The following is a 25660-nucleotide window of genomic DNA, read 5'->3' on the forward strand; positions in this document are numbered from 1 at the left end:
TAAAAAGCAACAGAGGGTCCTGTGGCACCTTTAAGACTAACAGAAGTATTGGGAGCATAAGCTTTCGTGGGTAAGAACCTCACTTCTTCAGATGCAAGTAATGGAAATCTCCAGAGGCAGGTATAAATCAGTATGGAGATAACTAGCAGAGCACCTCACTCTCCCTGATTGAACTAACCTCGTTATCTCCATACTGATTTATACCTGCCTCGGAGATTTCCATTACTTGCATCTGAAGAAGTGAGGTTCTTACCCACGAAAGCTTATGCTCCCAATACTTCTGTTAGTCTTAAAGGTGCCACAGGGCCCTCTGTTGCTTTTTACAGATTCAGACTAACATGGCTACCCCTCTGATACTTAGTTTAAGAAGTATCTCAGAAATGCTGACACACTCCATGTGAAGAATCAATTTAAGTCCCCTACACAGCTCTTCTGGAACTTCTTGCTCTTGCAAGGAAGGAGAAACAAAAACTGAAACCACCAAAATCCAAGTGCCTCCAGTGTGCAGATTTTTGCTAAGTCAATTATTATTATTTGAGTAATATTTACAATTAGGGCTGTAAAGCACTTAAAAAAAATTAATCGTGATTCATCGTACGATTAATCGCAGTGTTAATAATAGAATATCATGTATTTAAATATTTTTTGGATGTCTACATTATCAAATGTATTGATTTCAGTTATAACACAGAATACAAAGTGTACAGTGTTCATTTTATATTTATTTTTGATTACAAATATTTGCACTATAAAAAACAAAATAAATAGTATTTTTCAATTCACCTAATACAAGTACCTTAGTGCAATCTTTATCATGGAAGTTGAACTTACAAATGTAGACTTATGTACCAAAAAACCGCTGCATTTAAAAATAAAACAATGAAAATTTTAGAGCCTGCAAGTCCACTCAGTCCTATTTCTTGTTCAGCCAATCGCTCAGACAAACAAGTTTACATTTGCAAGAGATAATGCTGCCCACTTCTTGTTCACAATGTCACCTGAAAGTCAGAACAGGCGTTCTCATGGCACTGTTGTAGCTGGCGTTGCAAGATATTTACATGCTAGATGGGCTAAAGATTCATATGTCCTTTCATGCTTCAACCACTATTTCAGGGGACATGGGTCCATACTGATGATGAGTTCTGCTCGATAACAACCCAAAGCAGTGCAGACTGACCATATGTTCATTTTCATCACCCGAGTCAGATGCCTCCAGCAGAAAATTGATTTTCTTTTTTGGTGGTTTGGGTTCTATAGTTTCCACATCAGAGTGTTGCTCTTTTAAGACTTCTGAAACCATGCTCCACATCTCATCCCTCTCAGATTTTTGGAAGGCACTTCGGATTTTTAAATCTTGGGTACAGTGTTGTAGCTATCTTTAGAAATCTCACATTGGTATGTTCTTTGCGTTTTGTGAAATCTGCAGTGAAAGTGTTCTTGAAATGAACAATGTGTGCTGAGTCATCATCCGAGACTACTATAACATGAAATATATGGCAGAATGTGGGTAAAATAAAGCTGGAGACACACAGTTCTCCCCCCAAGGAATTCGGTCACAAATTTAATTAACACATTTTTTTTTTAACCGGCGTCATCAGCATGGAAGCATGTCCTTAGGAATGTTTAGCTTATGCCCCTTCATGCTTCGGCCACCATTCCAGTCTGTCACATAAATACCTTGCAGTGCCAGCTACAAAAGTCCCATGTGAACACCTGTTCTCACTTTCAGGTGACGTAAATAAGAAGAGGGCAGCATTAACTCCTGTAAATGTAAACAAACTTGTTTGTCTTTGCGATTGGCTGAACAAGAAGTAGGACTAAGTGGACTTGCAGGGTCTAAAATTTTGCATTGTTTTGTTTTTGAGTGCAGTTACGTAATTTAAAAAAATCTACATTCATAAGTTGTACTTTCACGCTAAAGAGATTGCATTACAGTGCTTGTGTGAGGTGAACTGAAAAATGCTTTTTGTTTATAATTTTTACAGTGCAAATACTTGTAATCAAAAATAATATAAAGTGAGCAGTGTACACTTGGTATTCTGTGTTGTAACTGAAATCAATATATTTGAAAATGTAGAAAAACATCCAAAATATTTAATACATTTCAATTGTTTAACAATGCAATTAAAACTGCGATTAATTTTTTTAGTTAATCGCATGAGTTAACTGCCATTAATTGACAGCCCTATTAACAATACATTTTAATAGCAAACTAATGGCATTTCAGGAAATGAGCACTGAAAATTTAGAAAATAAAAAGTGATCCCATTCTAAGCCAGATGGCAATGAAATGCAACTGAGCCTTGGTGCCTGAGTTCCTGCTTTCTGCCTGTATTACTGATTTCACTATTAATGTGGGTTTGGGACCTTTGTGTGCAAATACAATGTTCTTGATTTAGTGGACAATGTTTCTTGTTATATAGGGAGCAGTTCGGGTGAGCCCTGTGCCATCCCATTTTTACTTTAAGAAATATGGTCACCCTAATGTGCTGGGTCTTGAGCTCAGCTCTCTTTGAGATGGGGGTCACAATCAAGTTATTCCCTTCACTGTCTATCTCTGATTTCCCTCCCTCCTTTCTTCCAACTCCCCCGGTCATTCTGCTCAAACAGCAGCAGACTCCACTAACCTCAGATTAAATTTAGCATTGTGCTGTAAATCCAAGAGACCAGCCAAGAAACACCCATATTTGACTGGGAGGAGAGGTTATCCTGCACACCCAAAGCCAGTTCTGATCTGATATAGAGACACCCCTCTGTCCCATGGATGTCATTGTAGGCTGCTCAAGACATTCTGCTTTTTCCCAGGCCATACATAAGATGGGACTCATGCCCGAACTTGGTAGGTCACTTAGTAATGAAGACTCAGCTGGGACACATGTTTCAGGACACTGATGAAGTGGAGTAGGAGGGTTGAGGGGGGGTCTCTGATGCATTTTCCTGAAGGATGTTCCCAAAACTGATGCTCCATGAAAAATTGCATATGTCAGTGTTCTGCTTGGTGATTTAGCTTCAGTCTTGGTTTTCGTCAACAGCAAGACGGGGTGACTCTTCTGAGAGTGATTTGAACTCAAAAAGTAATCACACCCACCTGATCCCTAGTGTGGACCATATCATCTCCTATAGACTGCTTTCAGACTGATTGCTCATTTTATGGCCATATTATCCCCTATGTATGTTTACTACCATATAAGACACTGGAAACATGGTGAGGTTATGTCCATCATATTTTAGTGGAATTTAAAGATGTGTCCATATATTTTTTCTCTCTCAGGGTCTCTTTATAGTTTTACAATAACATCAGGTACATTTATGTTCTAGATAGAGAGCAAGTGAAGTGGAAGTGATTTGCTAAAGGCAGTTGCAAGTGTTTTGCTCTTTCATACCTTTCCTAAAAATGTTTGTAATTGCATACTTGTTGAATTAAGTCTTAATTTAAAAAAAAAAATTTTTTTTGTTTGCTTGCAGGGGACACCCTTAGAAAAACCTGTATGGGATCCTAAGAACTTACGGATGGATGATGTACTTACGATGATTAAGGTAAGGGAAAGAGTCACTTACTTTGGCATCACCCAATTTCCCCTCTTCTTGAAGCAGGTCTTCGGATTTAGAAGGCAAATTATAGTGGTTGCTTTATTTAAAATTTACTAATAATCAGAGGTGGTATTTGGGACACTGCTAAAGTGCTAACTTGTTCTTAGAAATGTCCCTTTAAATGGAAAAAGAATTGTCTTGCATTTTAAGAATAACCTGGAACATAACATACAATGGAAAAAATACTACTTTCTCTTAAGGATAAGAAGAAGCTCTTTAAATTGTAAAAACTTTTATTTGAAGAGCTCGGTACAGTAATTTTTGTTCTCTTGAAACTAAGTGGTTGAGTTTGCAATTCAGGTTCTCACCTGTCATTTCAAGCCCCTAAGTAGAATATATTTTATTAGTCTATTTCCATTATGTTGAAGTGCTGTGGTCAGCTAGTCTGTCCCCAGATGCCATGGTAGGTACAGAAGTGTTGCCATTGCTGATTCGTTAATTAGATACAGAAGGATTCTTGTTTTGCTGAAAACATAAATATACTGGGCAAGGATTTGAAAATCAAATATAAATGGACTCAGGCCTGACATTTATTTATAGATATTTTTGGGACACTCATCACTGTAGGAATTTGTGTCTTGTCTATATTTGCACTTTTCAGAAAGCTTCCTGTGTTTCCATTCTGCCACTGGTAGCTAAAATGGAATGTGGACAGTGCACTTTTACCACCACGATCTGTGCAGGATTAGGCATCATAACAGTAAAACACCAGTGCCCTACTCATTATTTGTATTGTGGTAGCGCTTAGAGCGTCGATTTGTCCCAGGCTCTGCGCACGCACACACACACATAAGCTGGTCCCTGCCCTGAAGAGTTTCTTGTTGAATTAGACAAGATAAGGGGCAGGAGGGAAAACAGACAGAGGGGAACAGATTTTTTTTAATGTTACATAGGTTCGCTGGTGGTAGAACTCAGGTTTCCTGATTTTCATGGTAGTGCTCTATCCACACTTCCTGTTCTACATTAGTTCTCTTACTGTTGCCACCTTCTGGTGGAGCTGTACTGGAGCTATTGTAGAGACAGCGAGAATTACCTTATATATGTGTTGGACAACCAACTTACATTAAATTCTTTGCAAATAATCCACTAAAAAACCCCAGCAAACATGAAATACCGTAGTGAGATTAGAAATACAAATTGCCAGTCAAAAAACTATACCAAATATAGTAGTTTAGAACTTTTTTCCTGATATTATTAGGATTCACTGATACTGTTTGGCACTGTACAAGACAGAGGGCTAGAAACAGACACCCCTATTCATCTTGAGTAGTACTCTACTCCATGAGGAGTCCAACAGGAAATTAATGGGAATCTATTTGTGAGTAGGATATTCTGGAAAGCAAGGAAGGGTGTTGGAATCTGGCTCTAAATGAGAACACCTCTGTGTGCAATCTTTAGTGAGATTATTAGGCTGAAGTGTTATCACTGCAATGAGGGACAGTTCACACCACTTGGAGTTACAGTTTCAGTTTGTCTGCAGACTAGAGCACAGAAACACTGCACCGCTTTACTCTTGGTTCATATTTTGAAGGCTTTCTTAGCAACTGTATGAGCTAGAGACTTGGATTCTGGGACTTAAATGATTGGGAAGTGTCTTGGAGAGCAGAGGTAGGCAGGATGTTCCATGCATGGGTGGTGGTATGGAAGAAGGTATGAGGGATATATGTGTGGGCAGGAATATTAAATCCAGACTTGTTCTCCAGTTACACACAATGAATGAAAGGAAGGATGGCTATCATTACCTACCTTCTTTGGCATCCTTTCTTCTGATTTCCTTTGTCATATGCAGCTCACTTAGCCATGACTAGAAGGAGATGATTGAGATGGGCAGCACAATGTGTCATGATGTTATGTTGCAGAGATTAGACTGCAATCATAGAAACAGGTAATTGGTTTCAGAGTGCTAGCTGTGTTGGTCTGTATCAGCAAAAACAACAAGGAGTCCTAACAATTTATTTGGGCATAAGCTTTCGTGGGCTAAAACCCACTTCATCAGACGCGTGGAGTGGAAAACAGGTCATTGTCTGTCTGCCAATAAAGAATTCTTTTTGATGCTCTAGTTTTCCTTGGCTGAATGTTCCACAACCTAGAGATCTCACCATTAGGTAACTTCTTCCTGTTATTCAGTCTAAATGTTTCCTTGCTCAATATCATCTCACAACTCCTAGTTATCCCCCCCCACTGACCACCCTACATGAAGGCTCCCCTCCCTCTCCCGCACCCACTTGGAGTTCAAACCCTCCAAATCCCAAACGTGTAGATAGTTATTAATTCTTCTTGTCCCGTATGCATTGCTTTATCACTCTAGACATATTATTTAAGTCCAGCCTCATTCATCTTTTTTTTGCCTTTCTCTAAAGGCCCAATACAACTTGCACTGTTGTCCACAGAAAGACTGCCATTGCCTTCAGAGTGGTGATCAACCTCTAAATTCCCACCAATTAACATCATTCCTGTCCAGAGGTACATGCAAGTGAGATAGAAGGCATGTATGCAAGATTTCATGCGCAGGCACAGTGCTGCATTGTGGGCTGGATTTTTCCCTCTTACATGCATGCAGCCCAGTTGACTGCAAGAATGAATCATAAATGAACATTTGATCCAGTGTGTCCATTCTTCACCAGTGCAAGAAAGCTGCATGCTGTAAAACGGGTGATGTCCTTTGGTAACACCAATGGAAACAGTGGGTTTCATAGGTAGTATTAGCTCACTGGTTGGTAGTTGGAGGAAGAGATGGAAATTCATGTTCTGACGAGCAAATGATTTACAATAGGTTTGTGGCTCTTAAATATATTTGCACTTCTTGTTTGGCTTAGGATAAGAGCTGTGTGGAATGTACTTGAGAAAGAATTTGCATGGATGATTCCTTTCACAAAATGAACATCTGTATAGGCATTCATGCCATTTTCGGTAGTATCTGAGCATCCATAAGATGAGTCTATATATGGTTCAAGCAGTGTCTAGAAGATACCATGTTAAAGCCCATTTGGTTATCCTGCCTCTTGGGAGAGGTAGTCTTTTTTGATGAAGTTAGATGAAATGCTAGTCAGTAGCTACAATCAAGGGTGTTTTCTCTGGTATAGACAGCACTCTCGGTACATATGGAGATATTCAGATATGCCTCTCATTCCTTTAACCTCGTCCACAGTTGTTTGGTTTGCAATAGTGCTCAATTACATAGCTGGAAAGAATGATTCCCTCCACTGCAGGAATTATTGGATGAAATTATATGGCCTGAATTACATAGGAGGTTGCACTAGATGACCATAATGTGGTCCCTTTTGGCCTTAATGTTCATGAATCTGTGATGCTTAGCTCTTGTCAGTTGCTTGATGCGAAATACCCCAGTATTCCTTTAGAGGCAGTTTCTTTTTGTAAAATTATTAGTTTAACACACGTTAGCTACCAAATAGCAAGTAGCTGAATTTTTCAGGCAAACCATAGGCTGAAAACTGTTGATCCAAGTTGTTCAGTGAATAATTATGAATAATGAAACATCCTCATAAATAGGAAAAGGTCACCTAGACCCAAAGGTTTCTTTTACACACACACACAATAATAAAGCCTGTTCATCAAATTCTTGGTTCAGCTCAGCTCTAACATACACACTGGTTATGGTGAAATTTAAGCTGAAGCCAGGGGATTGAATAAACTAGTTATAATATTTATCACCTTTGTGGCTAGACATAAGGAAGAAAAGAAAAAGAATGAGTGGACATCTGGCTTAAACAAATGCTACAGGTTCATATCAACTAATCACATGTCCATCGTCTGAAAGGTTGACTTTGACAAGGAGACTTCCCCCTATTTTTATAACTTGCCATAAGAATCAAATGCCATATGGAGACCTGGGAGATGGGTCGGAAACAAGAAGGAGTGTGGGCTATAATGGCAGAGAAAGGAGGGTCAGGGCAAAACTGGGATGCAAGATCGAACCAGTATCTCTCAGATGCCTATACACAAATGCAAGAAGTATGGGTAATAAGCAGGAAGAACTGGAAGTGCTAATAAATAAATACAACTATGACATTGTTGGCATCACTGAAACTTGGTGGGATAATACACATGATTGGAATGTTGGCGAGGATGGGTACAGCTTGCTCAGGAAGGATAGACAGGGGAAAAAGGGAGGAGGTGTTGCCTTGTATATTAAAAATGTACACACTTGGACTGAGGTGGAGATGGACATAGGAGACGGAAGTGTTGAGAGTCTCTGGGTTAGGCTAAAAGGGGTAAAAAACAAGGGTGACGTCATGCTAGGAGTCTACTACAGGCCACCTAACCAGGTGGAAGAGGTGGATGAGGCTTTTTTTAAACAAATAACAAAATCATCCAAAGCCCAAGATTTGGTGGTGATGGGGGACTTCAACTATCCGGATATATGTTGGGAAAATAACACAGCGGGGCACAGACTATCCAACAAATTCTTGGACTGTATTGCAGACAACTTTTTATTTCAGAAGGTTGAAAAAGCTACTGGGGGGAAGCTGTTCTAGACTTGATTTTAACAAATAGGGAGGAACTCGTTGAGAATTTGAAAGTAGAAGGCAGCTTGGGTGAAAGTGATCATGAAATCATAGAGTTTGCAATTCTAAGGAAGGGTAGAAGGGAGAACAGCAAAATAGAGACAACGGATATCAGGAAGGCAGATTTTGGTAAGCTCAGAGAACTGATAGGTAAGATCCCACGGGAATCAAGACTGAGGGGGGAAAACAACTGAGGATAGTTGGCAGTTTTTCAAAGGGACGCTATTAAGGGCCCAAAAGCAAGCTATTCCGCTGGTTAGGGGAAAAAAAAGACCACCTTGGCTTAACCACAAGATCTTGCATGATCTAAAAAATAAAAAGGAGTCATATAAAAAATGGAAACTAGGAGAGATTACGAAGGATGAATATAGGCAAACAACACAGAAATGCAGGGCAAGATTTGAAAGGCAAAGGCACAAAATGAGCTCAAACTAGCTACAGGAATAAAGGGAAACAAGAAGACTTATCAATTCATTAGAAGCAAGAGGAAGACCAAAGACAGGGTAGGCCCACTGCTTAGTGAAGAGGGAGAAACAGTAACAGGGAGAAACAGTAACAGGAAACTTGGAAATGGCAGAGATGCTTAATGATTTCTTTGTTTCGGTCTTCACCGAGAAGTCTGAAGGAATGTCTAACGTGGTGAATGCTAATGGGAAGGGGGTAGGTTTAGCAGATAAAATAAAAAAAGAACAAGTTAAAAATCACTTAAGAAAGTTAGATGCCTGCAAGTCACCAGGGCCTGATGAAATGCATCCTAGAATACTCAAGGAGCTAATAGAGGAGGTATCTGAGCCTCTAGCTATTATCTTTGGAAAATCATGGGAGACGGGAGAGATTCCAGAAGACTGGAAAAGGGCAACTATAGTGCCTAACTATAAAAAGGGAAATAAAAACAACCCAGGAAACTACAGACCAATTAGTTTAACTTCTGTGCCAGGGAAGATAATGAAGCAAGTAATTAAGGAAATCATCTGCAAACACTTGGAAGGTGGTAAGGTGATAGGGATTAGCCAGCATGGATTTGTAAAGAACAAATCGTGTCAAACCAATCTGATAGCTTTCTTTGATAGGATAACCAGTCTTGTGGATAAGGGAGAAGCTGTGGATGTGGTATACCTAGACTTTAGTAAGGCATTTGATACGGTCTCACATGATATTCTTATCGATAAACTAGGCAAATACAATTTAGATGGGGCTACTATAAGGTGGGTGCATAACTGGCTGGATAACCTTACTCAGAGAGTTGTTAGTAATGGTTCCCAATCCTGCTGGAAAAGCATAACAAGTGGGGTTCCTCAGGGGTCTGTTTTGGGACCGGCTCTGTTCAATATCTTCATTAACGACTTAGATATTGGCATAGAAAGTACGCTTATTAAGTTTGCACATGATACCAAACTGGGAGGGATTGCAACTACTTTGGAGGACAGGGCCATAATTCAAAATGATCTGGACAAATTGGAGAAATGGTCTGAGGTAAACAAGATGAAGTTTAAAAGACAAATGCAAAGTGCTCCACTTAGGAAGGAAAAATCAGTTTCACACATACAGAATGGGAAGAGACTGTCTAGGAAGGAGTACGGCAGAAAGGGATCTAGGGGTTATAGTGAACCATAAGATAAATATGAGTCAACAGTGTGATGCTGTTGCAGAAAAAGCAAATGTGATTCTGGGATGTATTAATAGGTGCGTTGTGAGCAAGACTGAGAAGTCATTCTTCTGCTCTACTCTGCGCTGGTTAGGCCTCAACTGGAGTATTGTATCAGAGGGGTAGCCGTGTTTAGTCTGGATCTGTAAAAAGCAACAGAGTCCTGTGGCACCTTTAAGACTAACAGATGTATTGGAGCATAAGCTTTCGTGGGTGAATGCCCACTTCATCAGACGCAAGTCTGGAGTACTGTGTCCTGTTCTGGGCACCGCATTTCAAGAAAGATGTGGAGAAATTGGAAAGGGTCCAGAGAAGAGCAACAAGAATGATTAAAGGTCTTGAGAACATGACCTATGAAGGAAGGCTGAAAGAATTGGGTTTGTTTAGTTTGAAAAAGAGAAGACTGAGAGGGGACATAAGTTTTCAGGTATCTAAAAGAGTGTTATGAGGAGGAGGAGAAAACTTGTTCACCTTAGTCTCTAAGGATAGAACAAGAAGCAATGGGCTTAAACTGCAGTAAGGGAGGTTTAGGTTGGACATTACGAAAAAGTTCCTAACTGTCAGGGTGGTTAAACACTGGAATAAATTGCCTAGGGAGGTTGTGGAATCTCCATCTCTGGAGATATTTAAGAGTAGGTTAGATAAATGTTTATCAGGGATGGTCTAGACCGTATTTGGCCCTGCCATGAGGGCAGGGGACTGGACTCGATGACCTCTCGAGGTCCCTTCCAGCCCTAGAATCTATGAATCTATGAATTGTACAATCTGAGAAATATAGGAGCAAGAATAGAGCTGAGTGAAGCTTCTTCGGTGGCTTATTCCTTCTCATTAATGACACTAGAGTTGGGGAGAGAGCTAGAATAAGCTGCAATAAACAGGAGTGATGTCAACACAGAAGTGTTTATTTTGAGAACTGTTAACTAACAGAATTGTATATTTTAGGCTTCAGCATTAAATATAACCAGTAGCCTAACGTCTGTGCCCTGGAACAAATGTTTTGGTGTCGTGTCTACATTAGAATTTATAGTTGTGTTTAATGCTTCTGAATAAAAATGTAAGTGTAGATCTACTGAGCAAATGGGAGGCAGTGGGTGGCAAGGTGGTGGTTTGAGATTAATGTTGTTTTTTCATGCCTAGTATGATCTGGTAAGCTGTCAAAGGAAGTGGTGAAAAACCTCAACTCTGTTGGATGCATTTAAAACCAGACTGGACAAAAGTCTGGAAAATAGACTGAAGGGAATTATTCTTTTGCTGGCTTCTGTGCAGGAGGAAATCGATGATCTTCCCCTCTCTCATTTATGATTCCTAGAGAGACAAGGTGGGTGAGGTACTATCCTTTATTATACCAATTTCTTTTGGTGAAAGAGAGAAGCTTTCGAGCTACACAGATATCTAGCTTGTCTCTCTCACCAACAGAAGTTGGTCCAATAAAAGATATTACCTCGCCCGCCTTGTCTCTCTAATATGTGGGACCAAATGGCTACAACAACACTGCAAACCATGTCCTATCATTTTAATTTTTGTTGATTCTTTACGCTTGGTTCACTTTCAGCAGAGCAGTGAAAAGTGGCCTTGCTGTAAATGACTCCGGCTCTGAGGGGATGTCTGTATCGCAGTAAAAACTGGTCGTTGTGTCTGAGCCTGGGACAGTGGACTCGGGCTATAGAAATAAAAATCACAGTATAGACATTCGGGCTGGACCCCTTGCAGGCTCTCAGGGCCTGGGATGGAGCCCAGACCTGAACGTCTAAACTGCAATTTTTAGCCCTAAAGCCTGAGCCTCGTGAGCCCAAGTCAGCTGACTGCAGGATAGAAGTATCCTGTGGGTATGTTTGCATTGCAGTTAGGCACCTGCAGCTGGCCTGTGCCAGCTGACTCGGGCTGCGGGGCTGTATAGCTGCAGCATAGACTTCTGGGCTTGGGCTGGAGCCCAACCTCTAGGACCCTGTGAGGTCAGAGGGTCCTGGAGCTCAGGCTCTGGCCGAGCCTGGAAGTCCACACTGCAGTTAAGCAGCCCTGAGGCCCGCAAGCCTGAGTCAGCTGGCTTGGGCCAGCTGTGGGTTTTTAATTGCAGCATAGACATACCCTGAGTGTCTTGCCCCCTCTACAGTACTAACATTTCAGCCAGTGACTCAAAGAGAGACTGGTCCAGTGGTTTGGGTGCTAGCTTGGGACTTGCGAGCTCCAGGTTCAGTTCCCTGGCCTACTACAGACTGCCTGTGGACCTTGGGCAAATCATTTTTGTGTCTCTGGATCTTCATGCCTCCCTTTGAAAATTGGGTATAATAGCACTGGCCTACCTCAGGGATGTTGAGGATAAATACATTAGCAGCCAAGTGCCTCAATCTTTAATGTAATGGGGGCCAAATAGGTACCAACGATATCCAGATAGACTAGTCTCCTTAAGAGGAGACTATTCACTCAATGTAGAACAATTTGCCATATTAAAATGTGGTAGAAGACAGTTTGCCATGCAGCATAGGAGTGTCTCAAGACGGTCTGTTCATAACATGCTTGCACGCTGAAGAAAAAGTATTCCTTGTTCACATGAAACAGATTTGGCCTCCTCATGGTGATGAAAAGAACTTTACCTCATGGTGATTACAGCCAGGAGGCAGATTGCTTATTTGAGTAAGGAATACTTCATTCATAGACAGGGCCGGCTCCAGGCACCAGCTTGGCAAGCAGGTGCTTGGGGTGGCCACTCCGGAGAAGGGCGGCAGGTCCAGCTATTCGGCGGCAATTCGGCAGACGGTCCCTCACTCCCGCTCAGAGCGAAGGATCTCCCTCCGAATTGCTGCCGCAGATCGCGATCACGGCTTTTTTTTTGTTTGTTTGTTTGGCTGCTTGGGCCGGCCAAAACCCTGGAGCTGGCCCTTTTCATAGAATCATAGAATATCAGGGTTGGAAGGGACCTCAGGAGGTCATCTAGTCCAACCCCCTGGTTCAGGGATTGTGAACTCCTTTACCTCTGAACAGTTCTGTCTTTGGGACACTCCCACATGACATGAAAGAAGGTTATCTACTGCCACATTTCTGACATTCAGTGAGCACTTGAGAATCAGCTTTGACATGGGTATGCAGATAGATAACCCGTACTAGTATTTTTAATCAAAGCTCTAAGTAATCTGCAGAAGCAACTGAGTATCAGCCATTAGGGCCATTCCAAAAGCCAATTTTAAGAGTGGCTTTTAAAAGACCTTTTAAACAAACATAGAGACTGGGAGAAGGGTTGGAATGTGGGAGTAACATGGGCCCTTATACCATGGATAAGGGAGAGAGGAGAGAACATAGGGGGGAAATCTTCAAGTCACCAGGGCCTGATGAAATACATCCTAGAATACTCAAGGAGCTGACTTACGAGATATCTGAGCCATTAGCGATTATTTTCGAAAAGTCATGGAAGACCGTAGAGATTTCAGAAGGATGGAAAATGGCAAATGTAATGCACATCTATAAAAAAAGGAAACAAGACAATCTGGGAGATTACAGACCAGTCAACTTAACTTCAGTACCTGGAAAGGTAATGGAGCAAATAATTAAACAATCAGTTTGCAGACATCTAGAAGATAATAAGGTGATAAATAACAGTCAGCACAGATTTGTTAAGGACAAATGGTGTCAAACCAACCTAATAGCTTTCTTTGACTGGGTAATAACAAGACTTGTAGATGGGGGGCGGAGGGGGGGGGAAGCGGTACATGTGCTATATCTTGACTTTGCTAAGGCTTTTGGTACTGTCTCGCATGACCTTCTCATAAACTAGAGAAATACAACCTAGATGTTGCTAGTATATGGTGGGTGCATAACTGCTTGGAAAACCGTTACCAGAGAGTAGTTAGCAGTGATTCACAGTCAAGCTGGAAGAGCAAATCCAGAGGTGTCCCTTAGGGATCAGTTCTGGGTCCAGTTCTGTTCAATAACTTCATCAGTGATTTAGATAATGGCATGCAGAGTACACTTATAAAGTTTTTGGATGATACCAAGCTGGGAGGGGTTGCAAGTGCTTTGGAGGCTAGGGTTAAAATTCAAAACGATCTGGACAAACTGGAGAAATGGTCTGAATCAAATAGGATGGAATTCAGTGAGGACAAATGCAAAGTACTCCACTTAGGAAGGAACAATCAGTTGCACACATAGAAAATGGGAAATGACGGCCTAGAAAGGAGTACTGCAGAAAGGGATCTGGGTGGGGGTCATAGTGGATCACAAGCTAAATATGAGTCAACAGTGTAACACTTTTGCGCAAAAAAAAAAAAAATCATTCTGGGATGTATTAGTAGGAGTGTTGTAAGCAAGACACAAGAAGTAATTCTTCCACTCTACTCCGTGCTGATAAGGACTCATCTGGAATATTGTGTTCGGTTCTGGGTGCCACATTTCAGAAAAGATGTGGACAAATTGGAGAAAGTCCAGAGAAGAGCAACAAAAATGATTAAAGGTCTAGAAAACATGACCTATGAGGGAAGATTGGAAAAAAAATGAGTTTGTTTAGTCTGGAGAAGAGAAGACTGAGAGGGGGCATGGTAACAGTTTTCAAGGACATAAAAGGTTGTTACAAGGAGGAGGGAGAAAAGTTGTTCTCCTTAACATCAAAGGATAGGACAAGAAGCAATGGGCTTAAATTGCAGCAAGGGCAGTTTAGGTTGGACACTAGGAAAAAAATCCTGACTATGAGGGTAGTTAAACATTGGAATAAATTGCCTAGGGAGGTTGTGGAATTTCCACCATTGGAGGTTTTCAAGAGCAGGTTAGACAAACACCTGTCACGGATGGTCTAGAGAATACCATATATACCCGTTCATAAGCCGAATATTTTTGGTAAAAAAAAAGACACATCAAAGAGCGGGGGTCGGCTTATAAATGGGTCTACACCAAAATTTGATGATTTTAAACTCTATGGAATCATTGAATTGAATATCTAATACATTGTTGTTTTGTTTACCTGGAGCGTTCATAGGCACTGCAGCTCCCATTGGCTGGGAACAGCAAACCGCGGACACTGGGAGATGAGGGGCTCCGTGCCTGTGAACGCTCCTGGTAAACAAAACGTCCAGGCCCGCTAGCAGCTTATCCTAACAGGCCAGGAGCCAAAGTTTTCCAACCCCTGAAATATAGGGTCGGTTTATGAAAGGGTCATACAGTTTTTGCAGTTTTTACCTAACCATCTTGGGGGGTCGGCTTATAAATGAACGGGCTAATGAACGAGTATATACGGTACTTAGTCCTGCCATGAGTGCAGGGCACTGGACTAGATGATCTCTCGAGGTCCCTTCCAGTCCTATGATTCTGTAATCTACGGTTTATACTATAAAATTAGAATGTTCAAAAATGTCTTAGTTTTGTGTTTGTTTTCTTAAATGATGCCGGGGGAAGGGGTGGCGAGGCACATTCCCCGTTTTGTTCCGGGCCATTTCACAATCCAGACGTTTTTAGCTGTGTGGTTTTGCAGGTTTTACGTTTAATTGTGTGAAATAAATAGGGCCTGATTTCTGAAAGGGCTTAGTTCCTGTTACTCCAGTAAAAACCAATGGGAGCTCAGGCGCTCAGCCTCTTTGAAAATCAGACTGTCAGGTTTTTGGAGGATGCAAACTGACCAAAGGCGGTATTTTCAAAAGTAAAAAGAAAACAAGTCGCACTGAAAGTCATGGGGGTTTGTGCTCCTAAATCACTTACATTCTTTTGAAAATCCTACGCCGTGTGCACAAAATTAGGAAAAAGGACTATTTTCGAGTTTTAAATGTCTTTCACTTGCATGAATTTTCTAGCAAAATAGCCACATTTCACAAGACTTTTGCAAAATCTGATCTTTCTTGTTCATTTATAATCATCTAAGTTTTGATTTTCATGGTAACTGTTTCACATAGCATTGGCATTAAACACAGTGCACCAATGTCCTGCTTTCTGGATTCACTGGTGTTTGTGTAGTTAAATAAAACACAGTCCATATGGACCATGCCAGGAAGCATGTTGGGACCTGTTAGCAATACCTTGAGCTGTTTTATATAAACAAATACACCTTCTGCCTTGTCTCTGACAATTAGCTCCTTGAAATTAGTAATTTTGGCAGTAGATTGTGCAGCAGAAAGTCTTGCTCTTACAGGTGATTGGGAAAACCTTTGGCATTATTTTGCATGCCTGTAGGTTACCTGGAGTATGTGCTAGTGTTGCATATCTGATCACAGAACATTTGTGATCCCTTCGATTCCAGCTGTTGTTCTTGGAGGTCCCCGAGGCAGTTTCCAGGACCTGCAATTCTGAAATACATTCACAAAGAACTGACATCTTGCAACTGATTTGGCAGCTGGATAGTGCAGGAACCTATATAGATTCCATAAATGAGTTACTGGGATATTTGTGTAAATTTAAAAGATAACTGAGGACCTGATTTGGTGAATTCAAGTATTGTGCACAGTAGGTTGAAGGGCTACTTCTAGAAAGTCAGGCTTCTGTACCAAATATGGACTGGCTGCAGAGTTTCCTTCTCAGAGAGAGATGCACACTAGTTGTGTTCACTATGAGATTTTTTTTTTAATGCAGTGGTGCCCAACCTTATTACTCAGGAGGGCCACATAAACCTAAGCACCACCTTGTGTGGGCCAAACATCCTGTATTGATTTATATTTTAAGTTCAGCTTGTTTGGTATGTATTTAGATAGGGTGTTTTCTGTGTACAGTGGTGTTTGTTTACATACTTGTAACCTAAAATGATGTAAATATGACAACAGAATGCTAATGAATCTGTTGATAGAGCATTTCTTAAGGCCTACGGCCTGCTTCAGCACAATATACTGATTGGCCGTGTACAGCCCACAGGCTGTAGGTTGGGCACCCCGGCTTTAATGTTCTGCTGGTTAGTTGGCTGAGGTTAGTTTAAATAAGGTATATGACACACAGTGCCACCTAGTGGCTGAACAGTATAATACAGCAAAAAGAACAGGAGTACTTGTGGCACCTTAGAGACTAACAAATTTATTAGAGCATAAGCTTTCGTGGACTACAGCCCACTTCTTCGGATGCATAATATAATATAGTATAATACAGGTTAGCATTCCATAGCGTCTCTTCCTTTAAGTCAGTGGTCCCCCAAATTTTTGGGGGTCGTGCCCCCCCTTACCCTGTCCGCTCCTTCATCCCCACCTGGCGCGGGGCTGCAGCTCCCATGGCGGGGGATGCGGACAGGTGTAAAGGGGCTAAGTCTGAGGCTGCAGCTGGTGGTGGGGGTAGGGCCAGAGCCACAGCCAAGGATCGAGGCCAGGAGCAGAGCTATAGGCGGGCTGCAGTGGGGGGCCAGCAGCTGGGTCCACGGCCAAGAGCAGAGCTGCAGCTGAGCTGTGGTGGGGGCCAGCAGCTGGGCCTTCTGCCAGGTGCAGAGCTGCACCGAGGCTGGGGACTGGGCCAGGAGTGGGGCCGGGGACAAGGGCCGCAGCTGGGGGAGGGGTCAGAGCAGAGCTGGGGCAGGTCTGGGTGGCGCTCCCTCCCTGCTCCTCATTGGGCTGGCCTGGGATCACTGCTCTCCCCCCTCCCCCCTGAACATTCCTCTGTGCCCCGCCAGGCGGGGGGCCCACAGTTTGGAGACCTCTGCTGTATGTTATACATTCCTACCGTTTACAGAATTTGTACTATCGCTCTATATTGGATATTCAGTATGGATCAGTCTAAGTGTCTGAATCATACTGACTTTCTAATTACACAAACTGAATTGTAACAACTTTTTCATGTGGCTGTGGTCAGTTTGCAATCCTTCAGTCATCTGGTTGTTAAATTCTTTTTCTTTCCAATAGCTGGAGTTGTCCATCCTTTTTCTCCGTCCAATTTGATACAAATGTAGTGACCAGGCTCTAGACTTGGCAGTAGTCTGTTGTAAAAGTGTTTGTAAGCACTTTTTTATCTGATTTGGCTCCTCCCTTCATATCTGGCCACTTTGCAGAGAGATTCTTTTCCAAAGTGGGAGCAGTAGTTCTGAGTTGTTTGCCCATCAGGAACATCAGAACAGCCATACTGGGTCAGACCAAAGGTCCAGCTAGCCCAGTATCTTCTGACAGTGGCCAATCCCAGGTGCCCCAGAGGGAATGAACAGAACAGGTAAAGCGATCCATCCCCTGTTACCCCTTTCCAGTTTTTGGCAAACAGAGGCTAGAGATGCCATCCCTGCCCATTGTGGCTAATAGCTAGGAGTCATGCTGGACTATATCTGATAGCTACTATTGGTGGTGATGTGTACCTCAGAAGATCAAGAAATGGATCTTCCTGCTGTCTCTCCATTTGCTTGTGGGTAATGTGGGCTGCTAGTAATATGGTCAAAATCATATTTCGTCCAGAATGTCTTAAATTCTGCCTCAGTGAATTGTGGTCTGCTGTCCATCATTAGTCACTACCAACATGAGAAAAAGTGTACTTCAGTTTCTTGATAACACCATGACATGTTATGTCTTTCAGGTACATAGTTTCTATCTACCTGGAAAAATAGTCCACTGTGACTGGGTAATGTCCTCTGAATTCCCATCAATCTGCAGCTAGTCTCTTGCAAGGTCTGTCTGGTAGAGGTGTTTGTATAGTTCAGCATTGTCTCAAGTTTATTTGTACCGGATCTCCATTCAGAAGTCCAGTATCATCAAATATTCAGTGTTCTTCAGCCTTTCTCAGTAGGCTCATCTTGTCGTTGATCTTTTGATTGCTTATACTCTGAATGCATAGCTTTGTCTTTGTAAGTTGTTTCTGTGGTGAAGTGTAAGTTGTTTCTTGCAGTTCAGAATACCTCCACCTCTAGTCAGAGCTGTATTAAGTCACTTCAGGAGGGGTTGTAGGTTATTGTAAGTACCTTCTGATATGACATGTGATGTCTGCCCCTGAGTCTATTTTAAAGTCAATAGTTTTTCATGAATTAGTTTCACTGTCCAGGCAGGCTCTGTCATCACATGTGATAGATCCAAGAAATAACTGCTCTTGATTGTCTGTAATATGAATCAATTCTTTGACTGCAAAATGTCCATGTTTTGTGCATTTATTACACTTTGTGTCTTTGACTGGACATGCATCCTCTTTTAGGATATGAATTTTTCCACATCTTGTGTATTTAGGCTGTAATGCTTTGGTGTTTGATTGGAATTTGTCCTTATTAGCCTGGGAGTTATTTCTTCTTGCCATGAGAGGTCTTATGGTAACAACTTGAAGCACTCATGCTGTGTCTGTTAACAGTTTCTAAGCTAGTTTTCTTCTTTTTCAGGTTTAGCAAATTGTTATTGGTTTTGCTGTCTCTCCAGCTCAGACTGCTTGCTACTTGAATAGCTGTGTGGAGATTTAAAGTGGTGGTTTTTTTTTTAATTGTTGCTGCTGTGAAAGATTTGTATCTGTTAATCAAATAACTAACCTGTCTGATACTTTTGGCAAATAAACTGGTGTCTGAGCTTTCCTAGAACAGGCACAAGGGATGAGGAACATCTTTTTGCAGCTTAAAATCGTTTAGCCAATTATGTATTTATCTAGATCTCTCTACTATAGCCTTTACTATATTTGTAAAGAGTCTTAATTTGGATTATAGTAGCATACACCACATGCTAGGCCATGGGTTCTCAACTGAGCCAGGTCACAAATAAGTGTCCAGGAGAGGAGGGGGAGAGCTGCAGTCATCTTTCCCTTCTATATTGCTAAATGGAAGGGGGTCTCAGCTAGATCCCTGCTAGATGAGTGTGGGGTTCTGGTATGGAAAAAAATTGAGAACCACTGTGCTAAATTCATTCCAAACATGTAGGATAAAGTCATAGAAAAATAAGTCTGTGAAGGAGGTAGGAAAGGGATAAATCATACAAGCAATTTAAAAAGAACATCTAGTTAGTGTCCCCGTTGGTCCTGTCTGTAGCCACTATTAGTTTCCTCTTTCTTTGTAGGCATCATAGTAGAAGTGAGTCTGGAGGAAAGATTTGGAGGAAGAAGAGGAGGAAGAAAGGGTAGTGGCAGATCAATTCAGGGAGGGCAAGTCCGTAAGAAACAAGAATGGATAAGAGAAGGGGCAGAGCTGTGAAGGGGAAGGTGAGGACAAGCAGCAGTGGAAAAGGGGAGTTGGTGGAGGTATTTAGAACTGGGGGGCAAGAGGCAGGGAAGAGTACTCTAGAAGGTGCTAAGGAGGCTGGAGAGGAGCACGTTGTAGTGATCAAGGTAGGAGTTGAAGGTCTGGTCAAGAGTTCTAGTTGTGAGCAGAGATAAAAGGTTTGAATTTAGAAATGTTCTTGGGTAGGAGAGGGGGGAGTGCCAGGCACTGGTCATAGCCTGGATGTTTGAAGCAGAGGGTGGAGTCAAAAATAATTCCTTGTTTATAGGTCTGAATCACAGGGAGGATTATGATAACAGCTGTGACTGTGAATAAAGGAATTTTGAAAGTGAAATATCCGAAGGAGTTGGAGTCCAATGCCTTAAATTCAAAATTCTGTGTTAATGCAAGGTTAGGAAGGTTGCATAATTTAGAACTGCATGAAATCTGGAAGACAGCACCTCCCACAGCACAGCACCCCAATACCATGTTGGGGCACTGAATCAGCAACAACTCAAAAGGAAGTATAAAATGTACTGAATCAGCAACATATGCAGCTCCTGCATGTTCTGTAGCAAAGCTATGAAAAGAATTCACTGCTTCTGCTTTAGAGCGCCTTATTCCAATTACTAGACCATGCTCCTTCATAAAAATAAAACAAAAACCCTCTCCAGTTTAGGATCTAAATCCACGTGGTAAATAACTTCTCAACTATTAATGAATAGCTGCCTTCAGCTGAATAGATACTAGCTGCAAGCCTCACACTAGTTTATTGCTGTCACACACCTTTTTAATACTTAGAATCAAAGGAAAGGCACCTCGTTGCTTCACTGTGAAGGGCAACATGGAAAGCAAAGTTTCATAAAGATGCTTGTTACAGGAAAAGCACCCAACCCTGTATTTCTACTGCTGCTTCCCCTACTGAATTCAAGTTGTCGGGGAAGTTCACATCTGCTAGATGAAAGCTCAGCCACATATTGTGCATAATGCAAATTTTCCCCCAAATGACTGATCACATGAAATGAATCGTCCACTCTCCGGCTGCTGGCCTAGCCCACAGGAGGCTGTTGGGCTTCAGTGAGGCATCCAAGTTCCTGCTGGGCTCATCTCTGCAAAGGTGCGCGGTCTGTGGCGCCGAAATCGCCAGCTAATGTCAAGCAGAGAGGCTTAAAAATATTCATAGGCACAAAACCAAAAAACCCCAACAAACTCTGCTGATCTCGAGTAAGCTTCTTGGAGAAAAAGCTCTTTCTGTGGGGATGGGAGTGGAAATTATGCTACTTTGCTTCACAGGAGAATCTATTAACTCTTAAAAGGCTGTTGTCTTTTCAGAGACTCAGCCAAAAGGCCTGAGCCAAACCCGATTTAATTAAATGAGTCTTTCTAGTGACTTCAGTGCGCTCTGAATCTGACCCCAAATGAGTCTCTTCCCAAGACCTCATAGATGGTGAAACCTCTGATAGGCTGAATACTTTCTCTTCTGCAGTGACTGTTTTAAAGCATGCAGCACAGTTTTATTTGATCTTTAATTAAAGATCATCTCTGCTGGGCACTCTGTTTTTGTTGGTCCCTAGGGTGGTTGTTTAAAACAGTTTTCACTGTATGATGTATGATTTTAGTCTCCAAAGGATTTTAGACCAAGTCCTGTATCTTAATGTCTGTAGCAATAAGGGGGGGGGATGACCAAATGTGGAGTGCTGTAAAAGCCCTATTCTCTAAGTGTGAAATTCACCCCAATGTAGAATGCCAGTGTAAGGCTTGTGCACCACTCAAGGCCCACTTATTTTGCCAGCCTGTTTTGAAGGCTTAAAGTGTGACTCTGTTCTGTTTGTTCAGCACGTAGCACAATGGGGTGTGGTCTATGACTGAGGCTCGTAGGTGCTATGATAATACAGATCATAATGAAATGTTCCATAGGCCTTGTGCTGTCCTTCTGCACATGGCTAAATGTCACCATAAACCAGGGGTCGGCAACCTTTCAGAAGTGGTGTGCCGAGTCCTCATTTATTCACTCTAATTTAAGGTTTCATGTGCCAATAATACATTTTAACATTTTTAGAAGGTCTCTTTCTCTAAGTCTATAATACATAACTAAACTGTTGTATGAAAAGTAAATAAGGTTTTTAAAATGTTTAAGAAGCTTCATTTAAAATTCAATTAAAATGCAGAGCCCCCCAGAACAGTGGCCAGGACCCGGGCAGTGTGAGTGCCACTGAAAATCAGCTTGCATGCCGCCTTGGGCACATGTGCCATAGGTTGCCTACCCCTGCCATAGATAAGGGAATAGCAAGAACGTCTCAGTGGCTCTGACGTGTGGTAGTGCAAAGCAGCACGATTTACATCTTGTTTAATCGTTGGTCTACCAAGGCCTCTTGTCTCGGGGACACAGACATGGAACAACATCATCTTCTTTATATATAAACAAAAAACTTATAACCTTTTTTCTGGTCAGGACCATTTTTGGGGGGGAACCATACTAGTCCTGAAAGGATTTTCACTGGTGTCCTTTTTAAACACTCCATTCCTTTTGTGAGGTTCTTCATCATAATCAGAGTTGTATCATACTTCACGACTGAGGTAGAACAAATTCAGGTTGTGAGCTCTTCATAGCAGGAACTTTTTCTTACTATTCTGCACAGCACTTAGTGCCCTGTGGCACTGATCTGGTTGGGGCCTCTGGGTGTGATTATGCTTAAACAATGATGATCTGCCAGTCAAGTGCCTTTGCCCCAGTGTTTCCCACATGATTGTAGAATGCTAAGCTCATGAGCAAGATGGAGTTGGAGATATTATTTTATACTGAAGGTTCTCTTGCAGTGGCCCAGGGAATGCTTCCAAATGCTCCATGGAGGAGTTGCACACATTTTCAAGAAGTGCTGCTTCCTGGTAGTTGTAGCTCAGTCCAAAATCCTCTGTTTCCAGAGGCTCTTTAACTGAGTAAGCTACTTAAAAACAAACAGCCCCCTCTCTTTGCACAGTGTATGGCTGATGCCCCCACAAGGGAACTATCCAATTGGTGTTCCACCTTGCTGTGCAAAAGCAAGCTCGAAGAAGCATCCGCAACATGCTCCGGAGAGAGAGAGTGTGGTGGAGACTACAGGCACTATGGGGAGATTCATTGCAAATAAACATGAAGTCCCACACCCAGGGAAGGGGAATACACAGTCCAGATGTGAAATAAGGGATGTAACGACTGACTGCACCCATCACTTTTAAACCACTTTGTTTGCACCCATGCCCTTAATCCTGTCCTAAAATTACCTTTTCATGTCACTGAGCTCTCTTGTTGCTGAGGGGTACTGTAGGTGTGAGAGAGGGCGGGTTGGGAGAAGAAATGTTCCTTATCTGAAGAAGTGATCTGTGTGAGGAAAACATTTGAAAACTTGTTTACTGAGTAATGTGAGTTCTTCATTCTACTTGATGGCATTTCTCTGTAACATGAACTTGTGAACACCACATCCAATCAATTCCAAAATTCCAAGAATATTCTAGGCATCAGTGAGCAGAACCATATTGATATTGGTGAAAATTGGAAGGGGAAATAGACCAGTAGTGCTTAAGTTAGGTTAGGCGCCTAACTCCTATTGAAATTGGTGGGTGTTATGCACCTAACCTGCTGGTGGGATTTTCAAAAGCACCTTAAGCATCTGTTTGCATCTTAAACACCTAAATACCTTTGAAAATCTAATCCTTCATCTCTGTGCCTCAGTTCCCCATCTATAAATGGAGGTTAATAATACTTTATCCTACTGTTTGCCTATCTTGTCTATTTGTTTAGATTGTATTTGGGGCACGGGACAATCTCGTACTATGTTTTTTGTAATGGGACCCTGAATTTTGGTTGGGACATCTAAATATTACTGTAAAACAAATAATGATCAGCCCCATAATATAAAGGCCCACCAATGATCTATTTTTCAGGGCAAGTCAGCTGCATCAGAGGAAAGTCTCAGAAAAACCCATACCAAACAATTATGGATTAACCTGCTCATGGGGGAAGTTTCTTCCTGACCCCCATCAGTTAGTGGTAGGATTATATCCTGAAGCATGAGGATTTATATCCCTTCTAAATTTTGTATCCCAGGGAAGTGTGGATGACATTGTCCATATAAATGTCTAATCCTTTTCTGAATCCTTTTAAGCTCTTAGCCTAAATGAGATCTCAAGGTAATGAGTTTAATGGGCACATTATATCTAAAGAAGTGTATTTCCATGGATTGGTTTTAAATCTGTTGCCTTGATTGAATATCCTCTTGTTCTAGTATCATGAGAAGGAGGGAGAGTCTGATGAACCTTTTCAATATCTTTAGTTATTTTATCTCTCTTAATGTCCCTTCTTTAATCCTCTAAATTAAACAGCCCTAACCTTTCTAACCTCACCTTACATGGAAGTCTTTCTATCCCACTGATAATTTCCATTGCCCTTCTCTAGGCCTCTTTCTGTTTCTTTATCCTTTTTGAGAGAGGATGCTCAAATAGGTCTCAGGCTTCATGGATATTACCCATTACGGTGCTTGTAAGAGCATAAAGGATTAATGAAGTGCAATACTGAGAAGTTCAGAGAGGAGAGTTCTTGCCAAGCCATTTGTACTTGCTTGTTGGACCTCAGTTACCCCTTCACTCCCACCACCTAGCAACAAATGATTTGGGGCAGGCATTGTGCTTGGTGGATATGCTGGCTGTGACTCCAAAGCCGCTGACTGCTGTGTAATTGATTTCTTACTGTGCCTAACGGCTAAGACCACAAGAGACATTGAGGAGAGATCCAGCTGCATTTTCCTGTCCCAACTTTCCTTTCTACTTTGTTTGCTATTTCCTTGAATGCTTCACTTTACAACTCCCATGCAAAATATGTGTGTATATGTATACAACTTTCACAATAGCAAAGCTTGTGTGCTATAATATGCCCACATGCACGGAAGTTAAACAAAGAGAAAGAGGAGGTTTATAAAAAAGAGAGCACTCTAGAAAAAGCAGACAGAAGTGAGTGTACTGTAGATCTAGATGTGCTGTAACTAATATTAAATTTTTAAAGAATTGTGGTGTTTCAGCGTGTATTTTATCTAATTGGTGAAAGACTACCAGCCTTGGTAGCAGTAAAACCTCTTCTATTCCATACATCAGCTATAGGACGGATAGCAGCCTCACAAGCTTTCCCCCTTTCTATTCCATCAATGTACTTCAGCACTGACCTGGATGCAGCAGCTGTAGGAGTAATAGGGGAGATTCAGGCCCCCTTCCCTTTCATACCCCGATTCAGCAGATCATCCCCAGTCAACAAAGCATTTAAGCATGTGCTTAAGTGGGTCTTAAGCATAGGTTTTAGGTTAAGCATGTGTTTAAGTCCTTTTGCTGAATAGGGAAGGATTTAGGCCGCAAGTCAATAAAGGCTTTTAAAAGAGTTCTCCTTTTGCTCCAGGAGTAGAAATCTGTGTGTTCTGTTTTTGTTTGTATTTTTTTCTTTTTGGGGGGCTGAATGACCAGGTTTTAGTCCCAGCTCCCAAGGTGTGTATGACTTGTATGTTAAGTGTGACTTGTCTGTAGGCATGGAATTGATTACATTACCAAACATGTAGTTCTGACTGTTAAAAGAGGAGAGAGAGAGTAATTTCTAAAACACATTCAGAAGTATAGTCCTCATTCAGAATGGAATTTGAGCATATGCTTACATTTAATTATGTGCTAAAATTTCACTGACTTCAGCATGTACTTAAATACCGTCGAATTGGATCCCCAGCTCTTCCCCCTCCCCCCGCCCCTCGACCTCTCCCTGTGGATTGGTTTGGGTATCACAGTAGGGCAGAATAATTAGGAGTAATGGAACTAATTTAAGAAAAGGGAACCTTCTGAAGGAACAGACTTGTTCTGACA

The 25660-nt window shown here is 41.7% G+C and overlaps 1 protein-coding gene across 1 annotated transcript in view; it reads left to right on the plus strand.

Moving 5' to 3' along the window:
* The window catches only part of PTPRA (protein tyrosine phosphatase receptor type A), a 242743-nt gene that overhangs the window by 112196 nt on the left and 104887 nt on the right, over positions 1–25660 (plus strand). The window contains exon 2 of the mRNA XM_034771308.1: positions 3466–3537. Coding sequence (XP_034627199.1) covers positions 3466–3537 — 72 coding nt within the window. The remainder of the gene's footprint in view (positions 1–3465; positions 3538–25660) is intronic.

This window comes from Trachemys scripta, chromosome 5 (assembly GCF_013100865.1).
Source record: "Trachemys scripta elegans isolate TJP31775 chromosome 5, CAS_Tse_1.0, whole genome shotgun sequence".
In the NCBI taxonomy this organism is placed as follows: Eukaryota; Metazoa; Chordata; order Testudines; family Emydidae; genus Trachemys; species Trachemys scripta.